General features: G+C 38.1%; 1 protein-coding gene across 6 annotated transcripts; it reads left to right on the forward strand.

Moving 5' to 3' along the window:
- The first annotated feature begins 296 nt into the window (after positions 1-296).
- Positions 297-19,482, forward strand: TAF1A (TATA-box binding protein associated factor, RNA polymerase I subunit A). Of its 6 annotated transcripts, none has more exons than XM_087883170.1 (11): positions 297-458; positions 2,761-2,904; positions 5,385-5,551; positions 6,405-6,518; positions 7,271-7,469; positions 9,487-9,617; positions 11,451-11,609; positions 13,955-14,021; positions 14,955-15,033; positions 16,433-16,593; positions 17,856-19,482. In XM_087883170.1, the coding sequence occupies exons 2-11, from the start codon at positions 2,769-2,771 to the stop codon at positions 17,975-17,977; spliced, it is 1,335 nt and encodes a 444-aa protein (XP_087739296.1). In that variant the 5' UTR covers positions 297-458; positions 2,761-2,768; the 3' UTR covers positions 17,978-19,482. The 6 variants fall into 6 exon arrangements, with proteins under 6 accessions (XP_087739296.1, XP_034283764.2, XP_034283762.2 ...); XM_034427873.3 differs by having other exon boundaries at positions 298-458; positions 14,910-15,033; XM_034427871.3 differs by having other exon boundaries at positions 299-458; positions 5,382-5,551; positions 14,910-15,033.

Genomic DNA, 19,482 nt, shown 5'->3' on the forward strand with positions numbered 1-19,482 from the left:
GAAAAAAGCCTGGAAAAAGAACTATTTGTCAACCTATTAGACGTTGCTCTTTCTTCACTTTATCTAGATTACAATTGTTATGTACCGAGAGACCATCAGAACCCCTGAAAAATACGTAAACGATGAACTGGTATTCTCTATCTTCAACGAGGCTCAGTTTACGAGCACAGATACGCGCCCAGGAACTCCGAGGCGAGGAAGGGCCTTAGGTTAATAAAGCAATCAAGCACAGAGGGGAAAGTGTTAACGCATGCGCAGGCGAATTCGATACTTCTGTGAAAGGCAGGGAGTATCACGTGGCCCAAACGTTTTCGTGGTGCCCACAGAAAAGATGGCGCTCGCTGCGGCAAAGCATCGGAAGTGAAAGAAAAAGGCGTCGTGGTGTAGAATGTAGCGCGCATATTCTCGGAACCGGAACGAAGGGAGGTGGGAAGGAAGGAAGGAAGCTTCCCATCGCGGTAGGTAGCGCTAATCTGAGAATTCTCAGCTGTTGGGCTCTCATCGGCTATTAGCAATTAAAAAAAAGAGAGAAGGGAGCACACCCTGTTTTACGAAGGATGTGTATCTGTGGTTGCTATTACAGCATCTAAACCAACGAATTCATTGACCGTTAGGCAAGCGATGTCGTAAAACACAGTCTTCACGATCTTTATAACACGGGTTTTATTTCGTGTTATCGTTTACCTTTTGCTCCTAAAAGAGGTGCTTAGAAAACTGGCCTGCAAAGGCCAGTTGAGTTTCCTGCTTTGCATCTCTGGGTTAATATTGAAACTTATGTCTTTCGAATTGCAGGTTCTGTGAAGTCAGGTGGGCTCTTAATTCCTTTCAGTCACATTATCTTCTACTTGGGAAGCACTCTCTGGTCAATGGCAGCTTTTTCTGTAATTATGTATGTGTAATTGTTTAGAAATTTTAAATGCCATCTACTTTCTTAAGCATTCTGGAGGTGTAACAAGATCTAAGAAAAATATACATAAAATTATTTACACACACACACTTAGTGATCTCTATAGGACCAGTGCTTTTATCAAAATGATGAAAGGAGCTTCGCATTTTAGGATTCAAGATGCATCCTTTTCATATGTGCACATAAATGACTTCATCACACGTGTATAAAAGGGTAGTTTACAAAGCTGCAGGGCATGTTTTATCATTTGCCCCCTCCTTCCCATTCCTCTGCATAGCACACAAAAGTGAACACAGTAATGTTGAAAGCCCAGGGAAAACAAATATTTTGAAGTTCTTGAATTGTTACAAGGAGAAAGATTGTTTCAATCCCAATGGCAATTTATTCCACAATATGGTTCCTACCACAAAGAAAGTCAGATTGGTTGTTTATATCCAATTCATCCATAAACTTTGTCCATTGATTATCTGAGAGCACAGAGTAGTCTACCCATGAATTCATAGCCTTGCAAGTAGCTTGCATCTAATCTATGTAAAACTTTATACACCACAGTGACTATCTTCAATTGTGCTTGAATGATTTTTGATAGCCAATGAAACTGATTTAACATGGATAATGGGGGATTTAGAACTAACATTGTATTGGGTATAATCTGGATGCCTTCAAGGCCATGAAGAATGCATTGTAACATTCAAGCTTCAAGGCTAGTACTACATGAATCACTGAGAGTAGGTTTGTCTCCTCCAGGTAGGGACACATCTACTTTATCAACTTTATTAGTTGATAAACTAACCCAACTAACCCAACAATGATCTGAATCTAGCTATCCAGATCATTGGTGGGTTGAACAGCCTGTTTATATTGTAAATCTATTTCTAAAAGGAACAAATCAAGAATAAACATATCCCATACTCTTAAGGAAATCAGTAGCAGGTCTCTCTTTTTGAGCCATCCTTTAAGGGATATTGAAACTTCAAAAGACTTATTGAGAATGGTCCAAAATTTTAGACCCAGGCATTTGCTGGAGTCTGGTGCTCATTTACTGCAGGGCTCCCCAACCTCCGGGCCGTGGCCCAGTGCTGGGCCACAGCCTGTTCAGAACTGGGCTGTGTGATTGGGTGGTGAGTGCATGCAGCTCCACTTGTGCGAGCAGTGGGCACTCACACAGAACCATCCCCTCTCCCCCTGCTGGGCCGCTGAAGCCTGGTTAGAACCGGGCCGTGCAAGCAACAGGCAATTGTGCAAACGCGCAGTTATGGGAGTGGCAGGTGTCGTGCACGAAGCTCCACTTGTGTGAGCGGCAGGCACTTGCACGCAAAGCTCCATTTGTGCGAGTGCACATGGAACGGTACTTGCCTGCCAGTTACATAGAACCATCCCCTCTCCCTTCCCCACCGGACCACCAAGCCAAAAATGTTGGGGATTGCTGATTTACTGTATTTGTTAATGAAGTCATCACTATTGAACATTCAACTCATATAATCCAACTATTGTCCTAAATAGTTTTGGTTATAGTAGTCTTAGTTAATTAGGTTTCCTAATATTGTTTTATTTCAAATTTTCTTGATGTTTAAATGTTGGTTTGTGTAAGTTATATTTCATAAAAAACCTATTCCTGGGAGCCAGTTTAGAGATACAACTAGTGTGGCTGTTAAACAAAGAGGCCTATTAAACAAATATATTTAAAATATGTGTTTTTTCTCTTTCCTGTTTTTGCAGATTAGATTTTGAATATTTTGTTTATAAGTTTTACACTACTGTACAGTTGATGGATTTCCTTCTACTTTACTTTAAAGCTGATTATAACAATGTTTTTCTCTTTATTTTATTTCTTATTCTTAAAAAAAATATAGTCATAGAAATGGATAACTTTGTTGAAGAACTGAGGCAAGAAACAAGATGGCTGTCCACAGAAGAAACAGAGGATGAGTCTGCAACCAAAGCTCTGGTTCCAGAAATTTATTTGCCTTTACTGCCAAAACATTTCAACCACCCAAGTAAGTTTTTACTGACATGATGGAAAGTAGGGATGAAGGAAAGTAGCAAAATCCTAGGGTCATTCTCTTCCCTTCCCCCATTTAGGCCTTCCTTAGCCTGCAGTACATTGTAGTGTTACCTTTACCTTTTGCTATAAACCTGTTATGACCAATTATTTTCTTCAATAAAATTGCATAATATATGTTTTGGGTGCCATTTTGAAATGCAGTTGAGGAATGGTATATTGAACATTAACATAACACAGAATCTTCATTAATAGAAAAACTAGCAATTAAAAAGATGGGTTCTAACCTAGCTGTTGCCCTGATATATTTTTTTCTTTTTTGCAAAACAAATTCAACATGCTCTGCTATAGTACATATTATTTTTATTTATTCATTTGTTGAATTTGGGTGATACACAATCACTAGTTACTATTACTGTTATTAATGTGATGATGATGTAACATCATTAACAGGATACAGATTGGTAATCGAGAATCATGTGTTGGAAACTTATAGTTTCTTCCTGTACTTCTGTAGCCAGACTTAGAATATAATTTTTTAACAATAAGACGAAAACATGACTATAGAATTTGACTTGGCACATGTATTATAGTTGTATTGTATAAAATAATGTATAGTTAAGGATGAAGTCTTTTTCTAACTTTTGTTTCACTATATTGTATAAACACTGCACCTCCGAAAGGAGAGATAGATTGTATATTTTCTTTTTTGTTTTAGAAAACTCAATAAAATATTTAAAAAATTTTATTTATTTATTTATTTATTTATTGGTATCTCATCTTTATTATTTTTACAAATAATAACATGGCAGCAAACATATCCAACATACCTTTCGTATTTTTCCACAACAACAACTCTTATGAGGTAGATTGAGCAGAGAGAGAGTGACTGGCCCAGGGTCCCCCAGCTGGCTTTCATGGATAAGGCGGGACTAGAACTCACAGTCCCCTGCTTTCTAGCCTGGTGCCTTAACTGCTAGGCCAAACTGGCTAATGTATGTAGTAATGCTTCAACTGTCACATATTGATCAGGTTCTTCCACTTGTTTTGTTTCCCCAAATTCGCTTGTTGCTTTGGGACAAAATGTGAGATCTTGGGGTACATGGAAAAGAGGATAGGCTGGATAATTAGTGGAAAGTTAGAGTAGCCAGTAAAAGAAATTCTAGAAGCAATTAAACTGTAAATAGTGAACCTGAAAGTCTTTGAAGAGAAGAGCGCTGAACTTGAAAGGATATGGCATTCAGAATTTTATAGCTGAGTCAAGGACCAATCACATGATTTGTCTGAAGTTAACTGATTACTATATTATTATTGTGTACTTTCAGATGACAATTGATTATCAAGATATTGTGCTTTTATACACCGTATACTGTTTACACTAAAATTGATTCTTGTATAATTGAAAACAGACTGCTCACAGTCACCTATGACATAGTCACCTCTGGGCTTTACTACTGTAATGAGCTCCACGTGGGGTTGCCTTTGAAAAGTATCTGGAAGCTTCAGTTGGTTCAAAATGTGGTGGCCAACATGATTTTGTGCAAATCTAGATTCCTCTTTGTGAGAGTTGCTTTGGTTGTCACTTTGCTTCTGCATCCAATTCAGGGTGTTGGTCATCACCTTTAAAAGCCCTATATGGCTAGGGGCCAGGTTATTTGAAGGACCCATCTTTTTCCAGTTACATCTACCTGATCCATCAGAGAGAGAGGAGGCAAGGTATGTTAGGTCCATCTAGTGTGACCAAGATGAGGGGACTTTTCTGCCGTGGTTCCGTTCCTAGGGAATATTCCCATGGAGATAAAATTGGTCCCCATCTTGATACTCTTTTGAAAGTCCCCGAACATATGGTTTTGCCCTGGGGACCTGAGGATGATTTGGAGCCTATCAAGTGATTTGTCTGAATGTTATTGCCAGGAAGGTAGAAATGTATTGTGTTTTGCAATTGGGGGTCATATCTTTGTAAGTCTCCTGAAGTCAAAGTCAATATATATATTTATATATATATATAAATAATGATCTGGAGCTTTAAAGATGATAACAGCATCTTGAATTGTGCTAAAAAAAAACAACCTGGGAGTCAGGGCAGGTCTTCCAGATGTTCTTAATATTCTTCCAATAAGAAATATTCCTTTTTATTTTATTTCCATTGTAGGAAGGATTGTTTATTTTGATGGTGATTATGCAGTCATCAGAAAAAAAAGCTAAAGTTCATTTCTTAATGCTTTTCAGTTGATGTGACACATAATAATGTGTGCCAGGAAAATCCATGAATTTGAAGCTTCAGGATACTGATAATATTTCTGAGATAAGATAATGCCAAATTAATGCAAAATATATTCTTGGGAGTTCACATTCAAGATATGAACATAACATTCACATTTTTTCTGTGAATGGCAAACTTAGTTCCATAAATGCTTTACATATGTATTATTTGTAAAATAAATAACCAACATTTTCTTATGATGGTTGAAGCAGATATGGCTGTGAAATCTTCAGAATTCCAAACGATGAAAGAGGATTGTTTATGCTGTATCCAAGATGCTCTCTTACAAAGTCAGTGGCAGAGGGCTGCAGAATTAATGATAAGCTACTTGGAAATGCTGGAAAATACATCTTCAGAAAAAAGGGTGACATCTCAAGAGGTAGGTAAATTAATTAACATAATATATTTGAAATGAATGGAAATATATCATTTCTCCAGCATGTGTCTCTATATAAAATAATTAAGAACAGGATAAAAATGTCCCATTTATGCATTGTGTCATGAATTTAGATATATAACACGGGACATTTTTTTCATAAATTTGAGGTGTAAACCTTCTTTAGGCCATGGGAACCTTTGAAAATTTGAATGGATGTAGTGAGTGCTCTCACAAAATGTCAGAGTAAGTTAAAATGGGATTGTCTGTTCACAAAAAAGTTGCCAAACAATGCAGCCAATCATGAAATACTTAATTGACACAAGGCAACCTGTTGGCTGGCCTTCACCTCCTGTTAGCCCTTCAGGAGGCTTCTTGCAATTCTCTATTTTACCTTTCACATTTTTCTGGACATTTAAGCAAATTGCTTAAAGCCCTATCTTACATTCACCTATCCTTTTTATTTTATGTAATATGTGTTGGATCTATACGAGGTCCTGTATTCTGTGTAAATAAAGATGATACAGGATGGTGTTTTGATTTGTAGAATGCCAGATCTTTCTGCCTATATAATGGCACAGCTTATGGGGAACTGAATATGGAAACTATAATGTTCACAGGCAAATGTGTTGGGATGTTGGTCAAGAAAATCAAGATGACAATTTTGGCCACACCATTGAGTCTGCCATTTTGACTTTCTTCATTTCTCCCCTATGGATGTCTCTGCTCATGGGCATCATGTTAGTGATGTTGTTGTAAATAATTGTATAAATTAAAGGTGTCAGTAGTCACAGTGCATTTGCTTTTAGTACTATGGCTTTATGACTTGCTTGGATTGTATTTTCTTCCTGATTAGGAGATCTGGAGAATAGGAACGGAAATCTTGCAGCAGCATCCACAGAGTAATATAGAAGAGGTCAACTATTTTGCAGATCGGATGAAAAATTTAGGAGTCAAAAGATATTTAAAGGTAAGAAAAAAACTCTCAAGATGAAAATTTTAATTCAACTTTTTAATATTGAAAACATGTTTTATTGTGAGACTTCCTACTGATTCCTTTAAGAATATGATGTAATCTTAGAGAGGTCAAATATAAATACGTTTATAACCACTATAAAAATGGTCAGAAGCCACATCTTTATATTCTTTCCTTATATTTCCTTCCTTCCTTCCTTTTCCTTCCTCCCTCCCTCTTCTATTTTCTTATTTTATTTTCTACTATTTATATTATTTTACCTTGTTAAAATTTCTTTGATAAATTATATTAAAAAAGAAAATGTTTTTATTGTAAAACTTCAATATAGATTTTTAAATTGCACTCCATATTTGATATTTCTGATAAAATATATGGCTTCAAATTTTAATGACACAGAACTGTGTTTTTAATTATGGCTTTGGAACCATTTAAAAACAGTGGTTCCATAATGGATTCTAACTGAATACTGTAAGCATATTGTTCCACAATCTGGAAAAAAATCACTCATATATATGAAAAAATGTAATTATTTCTATAGTAAAAATCTTTGATTTCTTATACAGCTCACCATCTAGCATGCCCATACACAACTGCAGTTGAAAGTGGTCCCTTGTTATTAAAGCAGAATAGTTCTAAAGCACAACTCTTACCTGAAGTTATTGGGAAGATTTACTGCTGCTTTGTTTATGCATATTTGCATCCAAAGTTACTGCTTCTGTTCAACCTAAACAAAGCTCAAATTACAGATTTCTTTAGAGCATGCCTTCCACCTTTTGTGCAGCGGATTTCTGGATGAAGCCTATCAGAACTTGATCCTGACTGAAAGTTGGCGATATGGAGAAGAAACTGTTGTTCAGGAAAAAGAGCTGAAGCTTGTTCAAGCTTATAAGGGGCTGATAGACTATTATATGTGGTTAAAAAAGAAGACTGACCTTTTGGAGCTGGGTGAGTATGTGCCTGTAGATGCCACAGTGGCAATACGCAGCAGTAACTCCTGCAGTTGTCTATGCATTTTTCAATTCCATTCATGAAATATGAAAGGTGAGACAAATCTTTGGCTGAGTTCTCCAGCATGCTTATTAGGAAGAAAGTTCCAGAGAATTCCATGGAATTAGTACCTGACAAAGAAAATTTTGAAATTCATTTGGTATCTTTCTCAGCAATGAGAAAGCTAAAGATTACTGTATATGTTGTTCCTCCTGTATTGCATGTTTTTTTTAAATGACCTGGAGGAATCAAAGCAAATGGCTTTCTCAATTGTCTATTATTATCTTACTCTGTTGATAAGCTCCATCAGATTTATTGGCCTTGAATAATCATAGTATTTATGATTAATCAGGACTGTCAAAAACACAATGGCAACATAATTTAGTTGCTAAGCTAAATTTTTACAAAGGAAAATGTAAGGAGAAATCATAATAATCTGTTAGTGATCTTGTGACAGCACAAAATGGAGAAGTAGGGAAACTGGTTGCTCAGTTCACCCATAATATTTTACCACACTAAGTATTAAGGTTGAGAACTGGGAAGCTGTGAGCATCCTAGACCAAACTTAAGTCTAAAAATGCTAGTGAATTCCTAGAAGCTTAGTACTCAGACAAATCAGCCATTAGTGGGCATAGAGAGATAAACCACATTTACACATCATCCAGAAGAGACAATAAAAAGCTTGTCAGGGCATTTATTAATCCCATGTTTGGCTCTGGGACTAATTACCCTGGTTTAGAGAAGATGAATCGAGGCTTATTCCTTGTTGCAATAATCTGAAAAGAAACGCGAGGAAAAGGTTTCTAATAAAACTCATTTATTTGTTATAAAGAAAATAAAACACCTCACTAACTAAGAAAAGTTAATTGTTACATTTTTGAAAATAATTCTTGCCGGCTATCTGAGCCGGACCTCTGGCAAGAGAACAAAGGAAAGAGTGTGTGAAGGAAGGTGGGTGGATGCGGAAACACGTAGCTTACTGATAAGAAGTTGGCAAAGCTACGGAGAGTCTGACAGTCCAGAAATAATGAGCTCAGCTGGTAAATAAAATAATGCAGTGACAAAGCTAAAGAAATCAAAAGACCAGAACATATTCTTTCCCACAGCCAGTGGTGGGATTCAGCCAGTTTGCACCGCTTTGGGAGAACCAGTTGTTAACTTTCTGAGCAGTTTGGTGAACTGGTTGTTGGAAGAAATCATTAGGGCAGAGAACTGGTTATTAAATTATTTGAATCCCACCACTGCCCACAGCCAATACTCAGATTAATAGGGATCAGCATCAGACAAAAGATCAGGCAGAAAACAATGCTCTGATCAAGGAACTACCAAAAGGAAAATCACTCCCCGATTGATACTGGCAATGCAAGCTACTTTATATAAACAAAGAGCAACTCCCTCCCCATACTAGCACCACACCTAGTTAGGTAGTAAAATGTCTAAGCAAACAACAAAGCTCAGAGAGAACTAAGGACTCTACATTGTCACATATAACAGTAGTGGGAGAAGGTAAACACACCTGAGTTGTATATTTCAAAGAAACATCCTGCCATCCCCAAATGATGTATATATATATTTGGCTCTGAACTGATTACCTTGGGATGCTACTTTTGGGTTTCATGAAAGAGATACTGATCATAACCTACCAAGTATTGTGGAGAAGCATTGATGGAATATTTTGCAAGCTTTGAAGTGGATTTTTTTTATCATTCTCCCTCACCATTCATTTTATTGTTTGGCTTCTTTAGTATAATAAATATTCAGGAGATCTGAAATAGCAGCTGTTGTTTTATAAATATGATATTTTCCTTTGTGTATCCAATTTGAATTGCTATATTCCTTGACTACAGTATCTCTTTTTAAAAAGCATTTTTGTCCTGGAGGATTTTTGAAAAATTGATTTTTAAAATGAAGGATAAAATCATGATGTCATCTGTTTCAAATTAGATTTATGAGATGGATGTCTTGCCTTTCACAGATGACGACAGCTGTACACAAGCTTCTCTTCAGCAGGAAATGCATCACTTGTACCAGCAGGCTAAAGTCAGCCTTAGGGAAATAATCAGAATTCCTGGAGTTTGGGATCCTTTCGTGATTTGTTATGTGGATGTAAGAGCACCCTTTGTACAGTAGACTTTCTATGTCACATAATCTGGATGGCTGTCAGATGGGCCAGTTTTAGAAAGGTACATTAGGTAACTCAGTGGTAGAGGCTTTTGTGGAGGTTTGTAGATTCAGAAATTGGTGAAAGTGCTATCACAGAGTTACCTGTACAGATAGTCATAAAATGGTTATTGGATGGCTGGTATTGTCTTATGCTTAGTTTTATGGGCATGAGTCAAACATTCGAAACTGTATATTTAGCTCCTTGTAAAAAACATACAAAGCAACCCTGATATGTATTCATTTATTTGTTTTATATCCTACCTTTTGTTCAGGAGCTTAAGGCAGTATGTATAGTGCTCCCTTCTTCCATGGGAGTCCAACTCTTAATCATCAAATCCCATTGACTCACCATTGTCACAGAAGGCATGTTCACACCGATGCAGCTAAAGCCTACTTAAAGCTGGCTTGCTCATGAGCAGCCTCATAGGAAAAAGAGGCATGGCTATACAAGTGGGAATGGCCCTAGAGTTTCTTTCATTTGGCTTTTGCTGATTTAAACTGACTAGGTTTACAAGTTACACTAAGCCATAATGTGATTTGTTTGTTTCTGATTTAACATATTGTGGGAACCAACCACTTGATCTATAAACCAAAGTTTATGATTCCACATGTTTTTATGGAATCAACCAGTCATGGGCTGGACCAGAACAAGGGGATCAGAATGTTAAGAAACCAGATTTTAGGAAATATTTCCTGATAATATGTGTGACTCACTGGAGTAGTTCTCCTCATTGGAGGCCTGCAAACAGGGGCTGGAGATTTATCTGTCCAAAATGCTTATTACATAATATGTGCTATGATATTTATTTTTCTCGTCACGCATACACAGATCCCTTTTCTGTATTTATCATTGTAGCAAAATCTTCCTTGGTGCTGCAGTTCATATAGCTGACAATAGATGGCTCTAGGGCACTGATTTTCGGTGGTGAGATAAAAACTGAAAAAAGAAGCAACTGAAGGAAGCAGAAGAGAAAGGAAAGAGAAGTGGGGAAGCCTGTTGGATAATGAAAAAGCAGAAAAACTAAATGGGACAGTGGAGAGAAATGCAGGGAGGTTTAATGGGCAAGTAAATTGGAAAAGTATTGGGGAGACAGTGAGTGGGGACTGCTAGGAGAGCAGTCAGGAGTTGGGAGGGACCTCAGAGATTATCATGTCCAACTCCCTGAGCAAAATTTGCTAAAATATTTTGGACAGATGGCTATCCAGCCCATTTAAAGATCTTCACTGAAAAGGAGCATACAGTTTCGGGAGGCAACCTGTTTCATTGCTTGAACCAATCCAGAATTTTTTCTCAGAATCTGATTTTTTTCCCCTGTAGTTTTAATCTACTGAGCCTGGTCAAACCGCCCAGAGCATCGAAGAACAAGTTCACTCCCTCCTTTATATGACAGCCCTTTAAGTTATCCAAAGAGGACTGTCACGATGTCACCTCAGTCTCTTCTTATTCCTTTAACTGTTCTTCCTAGGACTTGGTTTCCAATCCCTGCAAGAAAATCTTAGTAGTGTTAGTAGGCAAATGGGGGAGAGCACATGGGCACATGGGGGAGAGAAAAGCTTATCAGGCAGTCTTGGGGGACACATCTGTCTCCCTCCCTCCCCCCCCCCCGGCTGCACCTGGAGCCATATATTTTTGTTCCTTGCCTTAATGCAGTTTAAAAATAAGTGCACTGTTAAATTACTTTTATTTTAGTTTAATTTTGTTGCAAAACAGTTTGGTACTACTTTATAACATGGTGTCAGTTTGAAATGAACAGCTGAACATTTATGTTCTTTTAGTTGCTGGAACATTATGAGGAGTATGAAGAAGCACGGGAAGTGTTAAGTGACTATGCGTATAATTCCAAGTTCCCTGCCAACCCCAATGCTCATGTCTACTACTACCAGTTCCTAAAGAGAAGGGGAGAATCAAGGAAAACACAGATCTCTGCACTGCAGGCAAGAATTCTGGAGTTTTACTGTTCTGTTTGTTTATGATTCTGTTCTTACTCTCTTTTATCTGTGAATAACGAAGAACACAAATAAGCTAATCAAAGATTAATGTTTTCTTGGAAGTTGAATGTGTCTAATAGTGTACTAAATAGCTTGCTGAAATCAACAGAACTTAACAACTACAAGTAATCCTCAACTTATTCCTAATCATTTTACAATCATTTGGAGTTACAACAGTCTTGGAATGATGCTTTATGACCCATAAAGCATTTCTGGCTGTTGTAAAATGTCTGTCTGTCTGTCTGTCTGTCTCTCTCTCTCTCTCTCTCTCTCTCTCTCTCTCTCTCTCCCTCCCTCCCTCCCTCCCTCTCTCTCTCTCTCTCTCCCTCCCTCTCTCCCTCTCTCCCTCTCTCCCTCTCTCTCTCTCTCTCTCTCTCTCTCTCTCTCTCTCTCTCACACACACACACACACACACACACACACACACACACACACACACAGCATGTAATCGCATTTCTGGTGCTTGGCAGCCAACTTGCATGTATGACCATTTGCAGCATCCTGTGGTCGTGGGAATATGATTTGTGACTTTCACAATTTCCAGTGTGGGGTTTTTTGGTGATTTCTGGCAAAAACCCACTCATTTGGAAGAATGAATACACTTGACAATTGTACTATTCCTTTAAGGACTGTGTGATTCACTTAACAACTACTATGAAAAAAATATAAAAAAATGGGTCTGGTGATGCAAGCACCTCAACTTAACAATTGCAGTGATTTACAACATGATTTCTGGTCTCAGTTGTCATAAATTGAGACCCGTATTTATTTATTTGTTTGTTAAATTTATTTGCTGCCTATGTGGCCATGGGGCTACTCTAGATGGCTTACAACAATAAAAAGGAAGAAATGAAAAGAGCGTGTACAGAAGTAAAATAATAGAACAATAAAACAATGGAAAAGAATACAATACGAGAATACATCAATATGATAGCCAAAAAAGATGGATGGGTGGAGAGCGGAGATCAACCGGGGGGGGGGGGGGAGAAGGAGGAGGAGGAGGAGGTAGCGTCTGCCATCAATCCAGCAACCACCTCCAGTGTGAAACTTCCCCATTTGGACCCCAGACCAGCCAGTAGAGCCAGGTTTTCAGGCTCTTGCAGAAAGATAGGAGGGTCGGGGAAGACCTTATTTGTAGGGTAAGATCAGTGGTGGGTTGCTACCGGTTCGCTCCAGTTTAGGCGAACTATAGTGGCGGTGATGGGAGGCTCCACCCACCCACCCAGACGTCATCAAAAATGCTCTGCCCATGCGCAGAAGCGCCGCGCGCTCGCATAGCAAGCACACGCTCCTGCCTGCTCCCAATAGCGAACTGGTAGCGCCGGGATTTGAAACCCACTACTGGGTAAGATGTTCCAAAAGGTAGGAGTTGCAGCAGAGAAAAAGGCAGGGTTGCTTTAAGAAGTTGCAAACAGATACCCATGTGTCCAAACCACCTTTTATATTTGAAATATTGTACAACCTTTTATATGTAGATAATCATGGTCTATGCCTCTTTTGTACTGTGTTTTCCAAGTGTAAAATGCTCAGACAAGTACTTTTTAGAACACAAATTAAATGCAATAATTACACCACAATCCTAAAATACTTATCATATAAATCTATCACTATTATTATAATAAGAGTGCAGTGCCAGTGATCTCTGCAATAACTGGAATATATTAATGGGCTGACTTCAGTTTGTATACACCATATTTGCTTCATAAAATATAATTTTTTGATGCCAGAATATTTCAAACTCTTTAGTGCGGTATGTACTTCACACCTGATATACAGTTAGTCCTTGTTTTACAGCCACAGTAAAGCCTGGGATTTCGGTCACAAGTTATTTTAGTTGTAAGTTGATGCACTATGTGAACAGACTCAATTTTATGACCCTTTTAAGATGGTCATTAAGTGAATCACATCATTTTCTGCTGGAAAATGGCAAAATATGTTACAGATCACAATCATGCAACCGGGAAATGCTGCACCAGTCATAAATACAATCTCATCATCTCACTATGTGCCCAATTGGAATAATTTGACCAAGTGTGTGTGTGTGACCGTCATAACTGTGAGGATGGGCTGTAAATAGATTTTGTTGAAGTCTGTTGTATCTTCAAACGGTTGTTAAGAACTGGTGGTAAATTGAGGACTACCTGTAATACACCTTGTCTCTGAGGTGAAACTGGCAGTCCAATCCTGTTCTCTGGTATAAACCTCTGCAGGTATCTTCTGTAAAACCATTGAGATGTATAAGTGTCTAGTTTCACTTTCCAAAATTCATCTATTTACCTGTTTCTTCCTAGATCCTGCATGAGCTTGTTCCTTCCCATGAACTAATGCTGGAATTTTACAACTTGCTTAAAAAATCAAGTGAGTCCTTTTAAGGGTATCCCAATATTACACTCAGATTAGTTGCTCTGTTCCTCCCTTGTGCCATAATTAACAGGAAAAGTTTCAAGCAAATCCTAATGCAAATAAAAGTTTACAACCAAGAGTGCCTTTTGCTATCTTGGACTTATCTCCTGAAGGAAAGCAGAATGACCTTGTTCTACCTACATTGATTACAACCTGACTAAACTATTGTAAGGCATTCTGTGTAGAACTGTCTTTGCTTTGAAAACATCACTATAGATGATAGTGCCTGGATGCTCGTGAAAGCGAAGCACACTGATTAAATTATTCTGATACTGTGTTAATTACTGTTTCCTTTTTTTCCTGGCTCAATTTATTTTACTGGTTTTCATAGATAGATAGATTTTTTTTAAAAAAATCCCCTGAACTCCTGTGAACCTGCCCATATTTTGTGATGGGCCTCTCTGTTTCTGGCCCACTATTAATATCCAGCAAAGGACAGGGCTTGTTTTAGCTGTGGCCTGCTATCTTTGAATAATATATAAGGTTGGCTTTTAAGCTAATTTTAAAAAACTAGTTTTTATCACATAATTTTTAATTTACTTTCTATTGAGTTCTTTTCAGTCTCCTATAATTTCCAACTAGCATGGTTAAAAGCTATGAATTAATGGCTGACTTCAGAATGGTGTTTGGCTGGGGAAGGTTCACGTATAGTATCTTATCATTGCAAATTGAGATTATATCCAGAACAATTAGTTGCTACTACTGCAGCTGTTACTGGATTTTTGTCTTTGGTTTCAGAAATTTTTTAAAAAAGAAAACCCTCGCCAACTGGTAATGAGAACTTTTGCCTCTTTTGCAAATATTAGAATACTACAAAAATAATGGGATCTATTCTAATTTCAGAAAAAAGAAAAAAACATAAATTACAGCTGAAAGTTATTTTTGCAGCTTTGGATTTTGCTGGCTGGAAGGAAAATGTAAAAGCTTGGAATTATTTGGCAAAACAGACAGTAGAAATTCTGCAAAAGTAAGTCTATCAGATTTTGCAGTGTGATTACATCTATATAAATATGTTTTGCTATCTGTATTGTAAAAATCTAATGTGCTTTAATTTTCTTTGGTAAAGATTCTAGTCCTCTGCAAGAAATGGGGATCATTTCCAATGGAAATAGGACATTCTTAAAAAATAGAATCTGAAACTCAGAGTTGGAAATGTTCAAGAAAATTTAGCAATCTCCTTAGTGAGCATTAGCTAATTTTCATAAAATACACATTTGGGATGGTTCCCCCCCCCCCCTTGAATTCTAGACTTTAGATGATCCATCGGAACCAGGTCAAAACATAAAAAATAAAAATAACTATGGTATATTGAACTGGCCTGGCCTAACTCTCCTCTTTTAAATTTTTTAATTCATGGTTTTATAAATTGGGTGTTTTAATCTGTGTTTCGGCCAAAATATTTAATAATTTTAAGGGATTTTTAATATTTGTATTATCTGTATTTTATCTTGGCTGTTCACCGCCCTGAGTCCTTTGGGAGTAGGGCGGTATAGAAATTTGATAGATAGATAGATAGATAGATAGATAGATAGATAGATAGATAGATAGATAGATAGATAAATAAACAAACTCAATGGAATTTTAATAGTAATACGTTGGATTTTTAAAAATCAGTTACATAGAGTTTTTATTGCTGGATTCCATTGAAAGATTCTAACTGATTAAATACAGGACAAAACTATACTTGCCCATAGTGACATTTAATTAGAACAAAACTGTTTACTTGGATTTCCTGGCTAACATTCATCTTGCTTTGCCTGTCCTTTTGAATTTAAGCTAGATTTGAGTTAATTTTAGTATGAGTGCATTTATAATTGTATGGAAAACAGTAATGGCCTTAGATTGGCCAGATTGAGCTTTTTGAAGCAATGTATGCTTTGGAGCCGTTCTTTGCAATCTTTTACAGGTAGCCCTTGACGTAACTATTCGAAGTCAGAATGGCATTAAAAAAGTGCCATTTTTCACACTTACACCCTATGCAGCATTCCCATGGTCATGTGAGCAAAATTTGGATGCTCAGCAATTGGAATGTATTTATGATGGTTGCAGTGCCCTGGAGTCATATGATCACCTTTTGTGACCTTCTAACAAGCAAAGTCAACGCGGAAGCCAAATTCATTTAACAACCGGAGTGATTCACTTAGCAACTGTTGCAAAAAAGTTGTAAAACAGGGCAAAACTCACTTAACACTTAGCAGTGGAAAATATGGGCTCAATTGTGATTGTAAGTTGAGGACTACCTGTAATAAAGTGTGAAATTCCCCTACCAATCTTTGAGATATACTGTATATATATATGTGTGTGTGTGTGTGTTTGGATTTAGATCTAATTCGGATATTCCTAGGTTTTCTTTGTATGTTTTTCAGCTCTGATAAGCAATTTCACTGGCTGAAAAAGGAGTGGGCTATTCGAAAGGACTGGTGGCCAGCTTTTCATTTCAGTTTTTATTTGGCAAAAAGTAACTGGCAGGAAAACAAAAAACTCACGTGTGAAAAAGTTCTGATAGCTGGCATACTGTTGGGAAAAGGTAAGGTTTTCTATCCCTATATGTTAATGATGATTTCAAATACTATTTAAATAGTATTTAAAAAACTATTCCTCTTTCCCCATAAAGCGTGCATAGTCCATGACTATGCTACTAAGAACTTTATAGGTGATTATCATTGCACTGAATTGCATCCAGATGAGAAGCAAAAACTAGTGCCAATATCAAAGTAGCAGTGGTACATGGGCATCATAACTACCTGGGCCACTGTATTCCAACCAGTTGTGCTTCTGAGTAGTCTTCAAGGGCAACCTTGTATAAAACGTATTGCAGCAATCTAACTGGGACGTGACCATGAGCTAAGCTTTCCAATCTAGGAACAAGTAAAATTGGCACACAAAAGGGAGGTGTGCAAAGGCCCTCTGCGCCAGTCTGCCACTTGCTGTTCAAGCAAGAACCAAAACTCCAAAAATCTTGGCAAATTTCACACTAATTCTGGTGTCTGATAATTCATATCCCTCCAGAGCTTTGCGAAGCTGCATCCTGACAGCCTTCTCAATAGCTTTCCCTAAAAGGCAAAGTTGAAGGCAGAAGGAAAATCAGGTTGATTTATTGGAGAGGTGACCATGCTTAAATAGCTCTTGGTGATGTCTCAGGACCAACAGGTGCAAATTGTCTCCAGAAAATTGAGCCAAAAACTGCTTCAGTCCACTTCAGAGGACCTACCCAACTGGATCTAGCTCAGAGCAGATCCAATTGACGTTATATGACAGAGGCCTCAAGTGGTCCTCAAGGTGGCCCTGCAGATATTTCTCTGGTCTTTCCCTCCCCAAGAGGGATCACTTTGAACAGGGTTTCAGAAGCAGTAAGAGCAGAAAAATAGTTACGTTGCCACAAATAAAACCTGTGTTTCTGGATTTGCTATTCATCTCCAAGTATCTCTTCTGATGTTTCATTTCCTGGAGTTCTGAAAATCAGGACACTTCCCTGGGTCCATGAGCAGGGAGAGGCCACATAGGTAGAATCAATGATAGGAAATAACTTCCCTAAATCAGGGTTACCATAGTGTACTTGTGCAAACCAGTTCCCTCAAAGACTCAGCCAGGTTATATTTCAGTTAATGAAACAAAATCTAAAATATAGTCTGAAACCAGTGTATATTCTCTTTGTATAAAGCTAAGAAAATGTGTCCAGTTTAATTGATTTATTATGTTTAGAAGAGCCTTACTTGGGTCACAAGTTAGTTTAATACCATTGTTGTGTCACATTTGTTCTAATGCCATTTTATTTTTGCATATTTTTAGACTGCAAGTACTTTAAGTATGTCACCAAAGAAGGTTGTAAAGTTCAGAAGAAAAAGTTCCGACAGTTGAAGAAATTTGTGAAAGAACACAGCTGGGTCAGTTTAAGATTGGCTGATACATGATTACTTAGTATCAAATCTCTTGATTTTTTTTCAAGGGTGTTAGATGATTTTGATGTCCTGTATACACAAGTCTTCCTGACAAACAATTTTTGTAAAATCTAGGTAATTCTCGAGATATGACCGGTCACCTATTGGCTGTTTGATGTTACAACCCCCCCCCAAAGCTACATACGATCCCATTTTGAAATACGGCTGCTGCAGCATGCCTTACAACTGGCCACAGGGATGCTGCAGCATTGCCCACCTCTCTCCCCCTCTGGCCTGCCCCACTGGCATCCCACAGTGCTTGGTCTATTCCCCATGCCTCCTGGAAGCACCTGCCATTTTCCATATATTGACAGTTCCTTGTGGAAATGACGGCTGCTTTCAGAGCATTCTGCCCTGATCAGCTGACCGTTGGGATACTGCAAAGCTCTCCTGGCTGTTGCTAAGCTTTGGCGATGCCAGCTGCCTGAATGCAAAAGTGGAAGCTTTAGGATTCATCTTCCAAAAACTGTTCTCTTGCTTAATTCCCTCCCTCCTCCAGAAACCCACATTTGTTCAATAAAACATAAAAAAAGCTTGAGAGACAGACTTGTTGATCTTTCTTCCCCCTCCCAGTAGGTGCTGAAACTAAACTCTCCACCTCTGCATTTCAATCTTGATTTTTTAACCCCTTCATTTGCTAAATTTACTGCCACCTTACCATGATAAGTTGATTGCTGGGCTGAAGAGTAGAGGAAAGGAAGGAAGCGAGCAAAGAAAATCTGGAGCTCAGCTCAAAAAGTTCAGGCATCTGGAGCATAACATGTGTAGCAAACGGCCAGCCACAGCAGAAGCTTGGTCCTTGGAAAGCTTTTTGCTGCATTTCTGACTCCCTTTTCAGGAGTCCTAGCTGGGTCCTGAAGGAAAATTGGACTAGCAGAGAAAAGCTTGGAAACCTTTTGGAAAGCTATTTGTCTGATTCTAGGTTCATCGCCTAATTTGGGGGAGGCCTTTAACTCCCACTTTTTAAAAAAAGAAATTGAAGAAATGTGGGCTTCTGGAGGGAGGGAGGAAGTTAAGCAAGGGAAAGATTTGGGGAAGATCATCCTGAAGCTGCCTCCTTTGTATGCAGCTGGCTGGCTTCCCCAAAGCCTAGCAACAGTCAGGAGAGGTTGGCAGTATCCTGATGGCCAGCTCATTGGAATAGAGGCTAGCCCACCAGCGTAGCTTTTATCATCCATGCATAGAGGCTTGTTTGGAAGCTTCTCTGGTATTGGAATGTGGTGCTTGGCCCTAATCTAGCTGGGCTCTTCGCCCCTACTGAGCTGTTTTTGGCTTTGCAAAACTTTTTGCTGCTCATCTGCTCCACTTAACAACTCACACATTGTTTAACAGCATCAGGGAGAGCAGGGATGGGGAGGGGTTCTTAAGCAAGGCTGTTTTGCTTAAGGGCCATCCCCATTTGCAACCGTAATGTTGTATGTCTACTGTATGTATAAGAATTGTATATATTTTTTTACAATAAATGTTTCTGTAATAAA

Source organism: Pantherophis guttatus, chromosome 1 (assembly GCF_059756535.1).
Source record: "Pantherophis guttatus breed Tessera chromosome 1, ASM5975653v1, whole genome shotgun sequence".
NCBI lineage: Eukaryota > Metazoa > Chordata > Lepidosauria > Squamata > Colubridae > Pantherophis > Pantherophis guttatus.

Bases quoted from the DNA above. Each gene is read 5' to 3' on its own strand.
- TAF1A (XM_034427871.3), top strand. From the start codon at position 2,769: ATGGATAACTTTGTTGAAGAACTGAGGCAAGAAACAAGATGGCTGTCC. The intron at 2,905-5,381 runs GTAAGTTTTTAC...TGATGGTTGAAG, and splicing joins AAAACATTTCAACCACCCAA to CAGATATGGCTGTGAAATCT. The intron at 14,022-14,909 runs GTGAGTCCTTTT...TTCTAATTTCAG, and splicing joins CAACTTGCTTAAAAAATCAA to AAAAAAGAAAAAAACATAAA.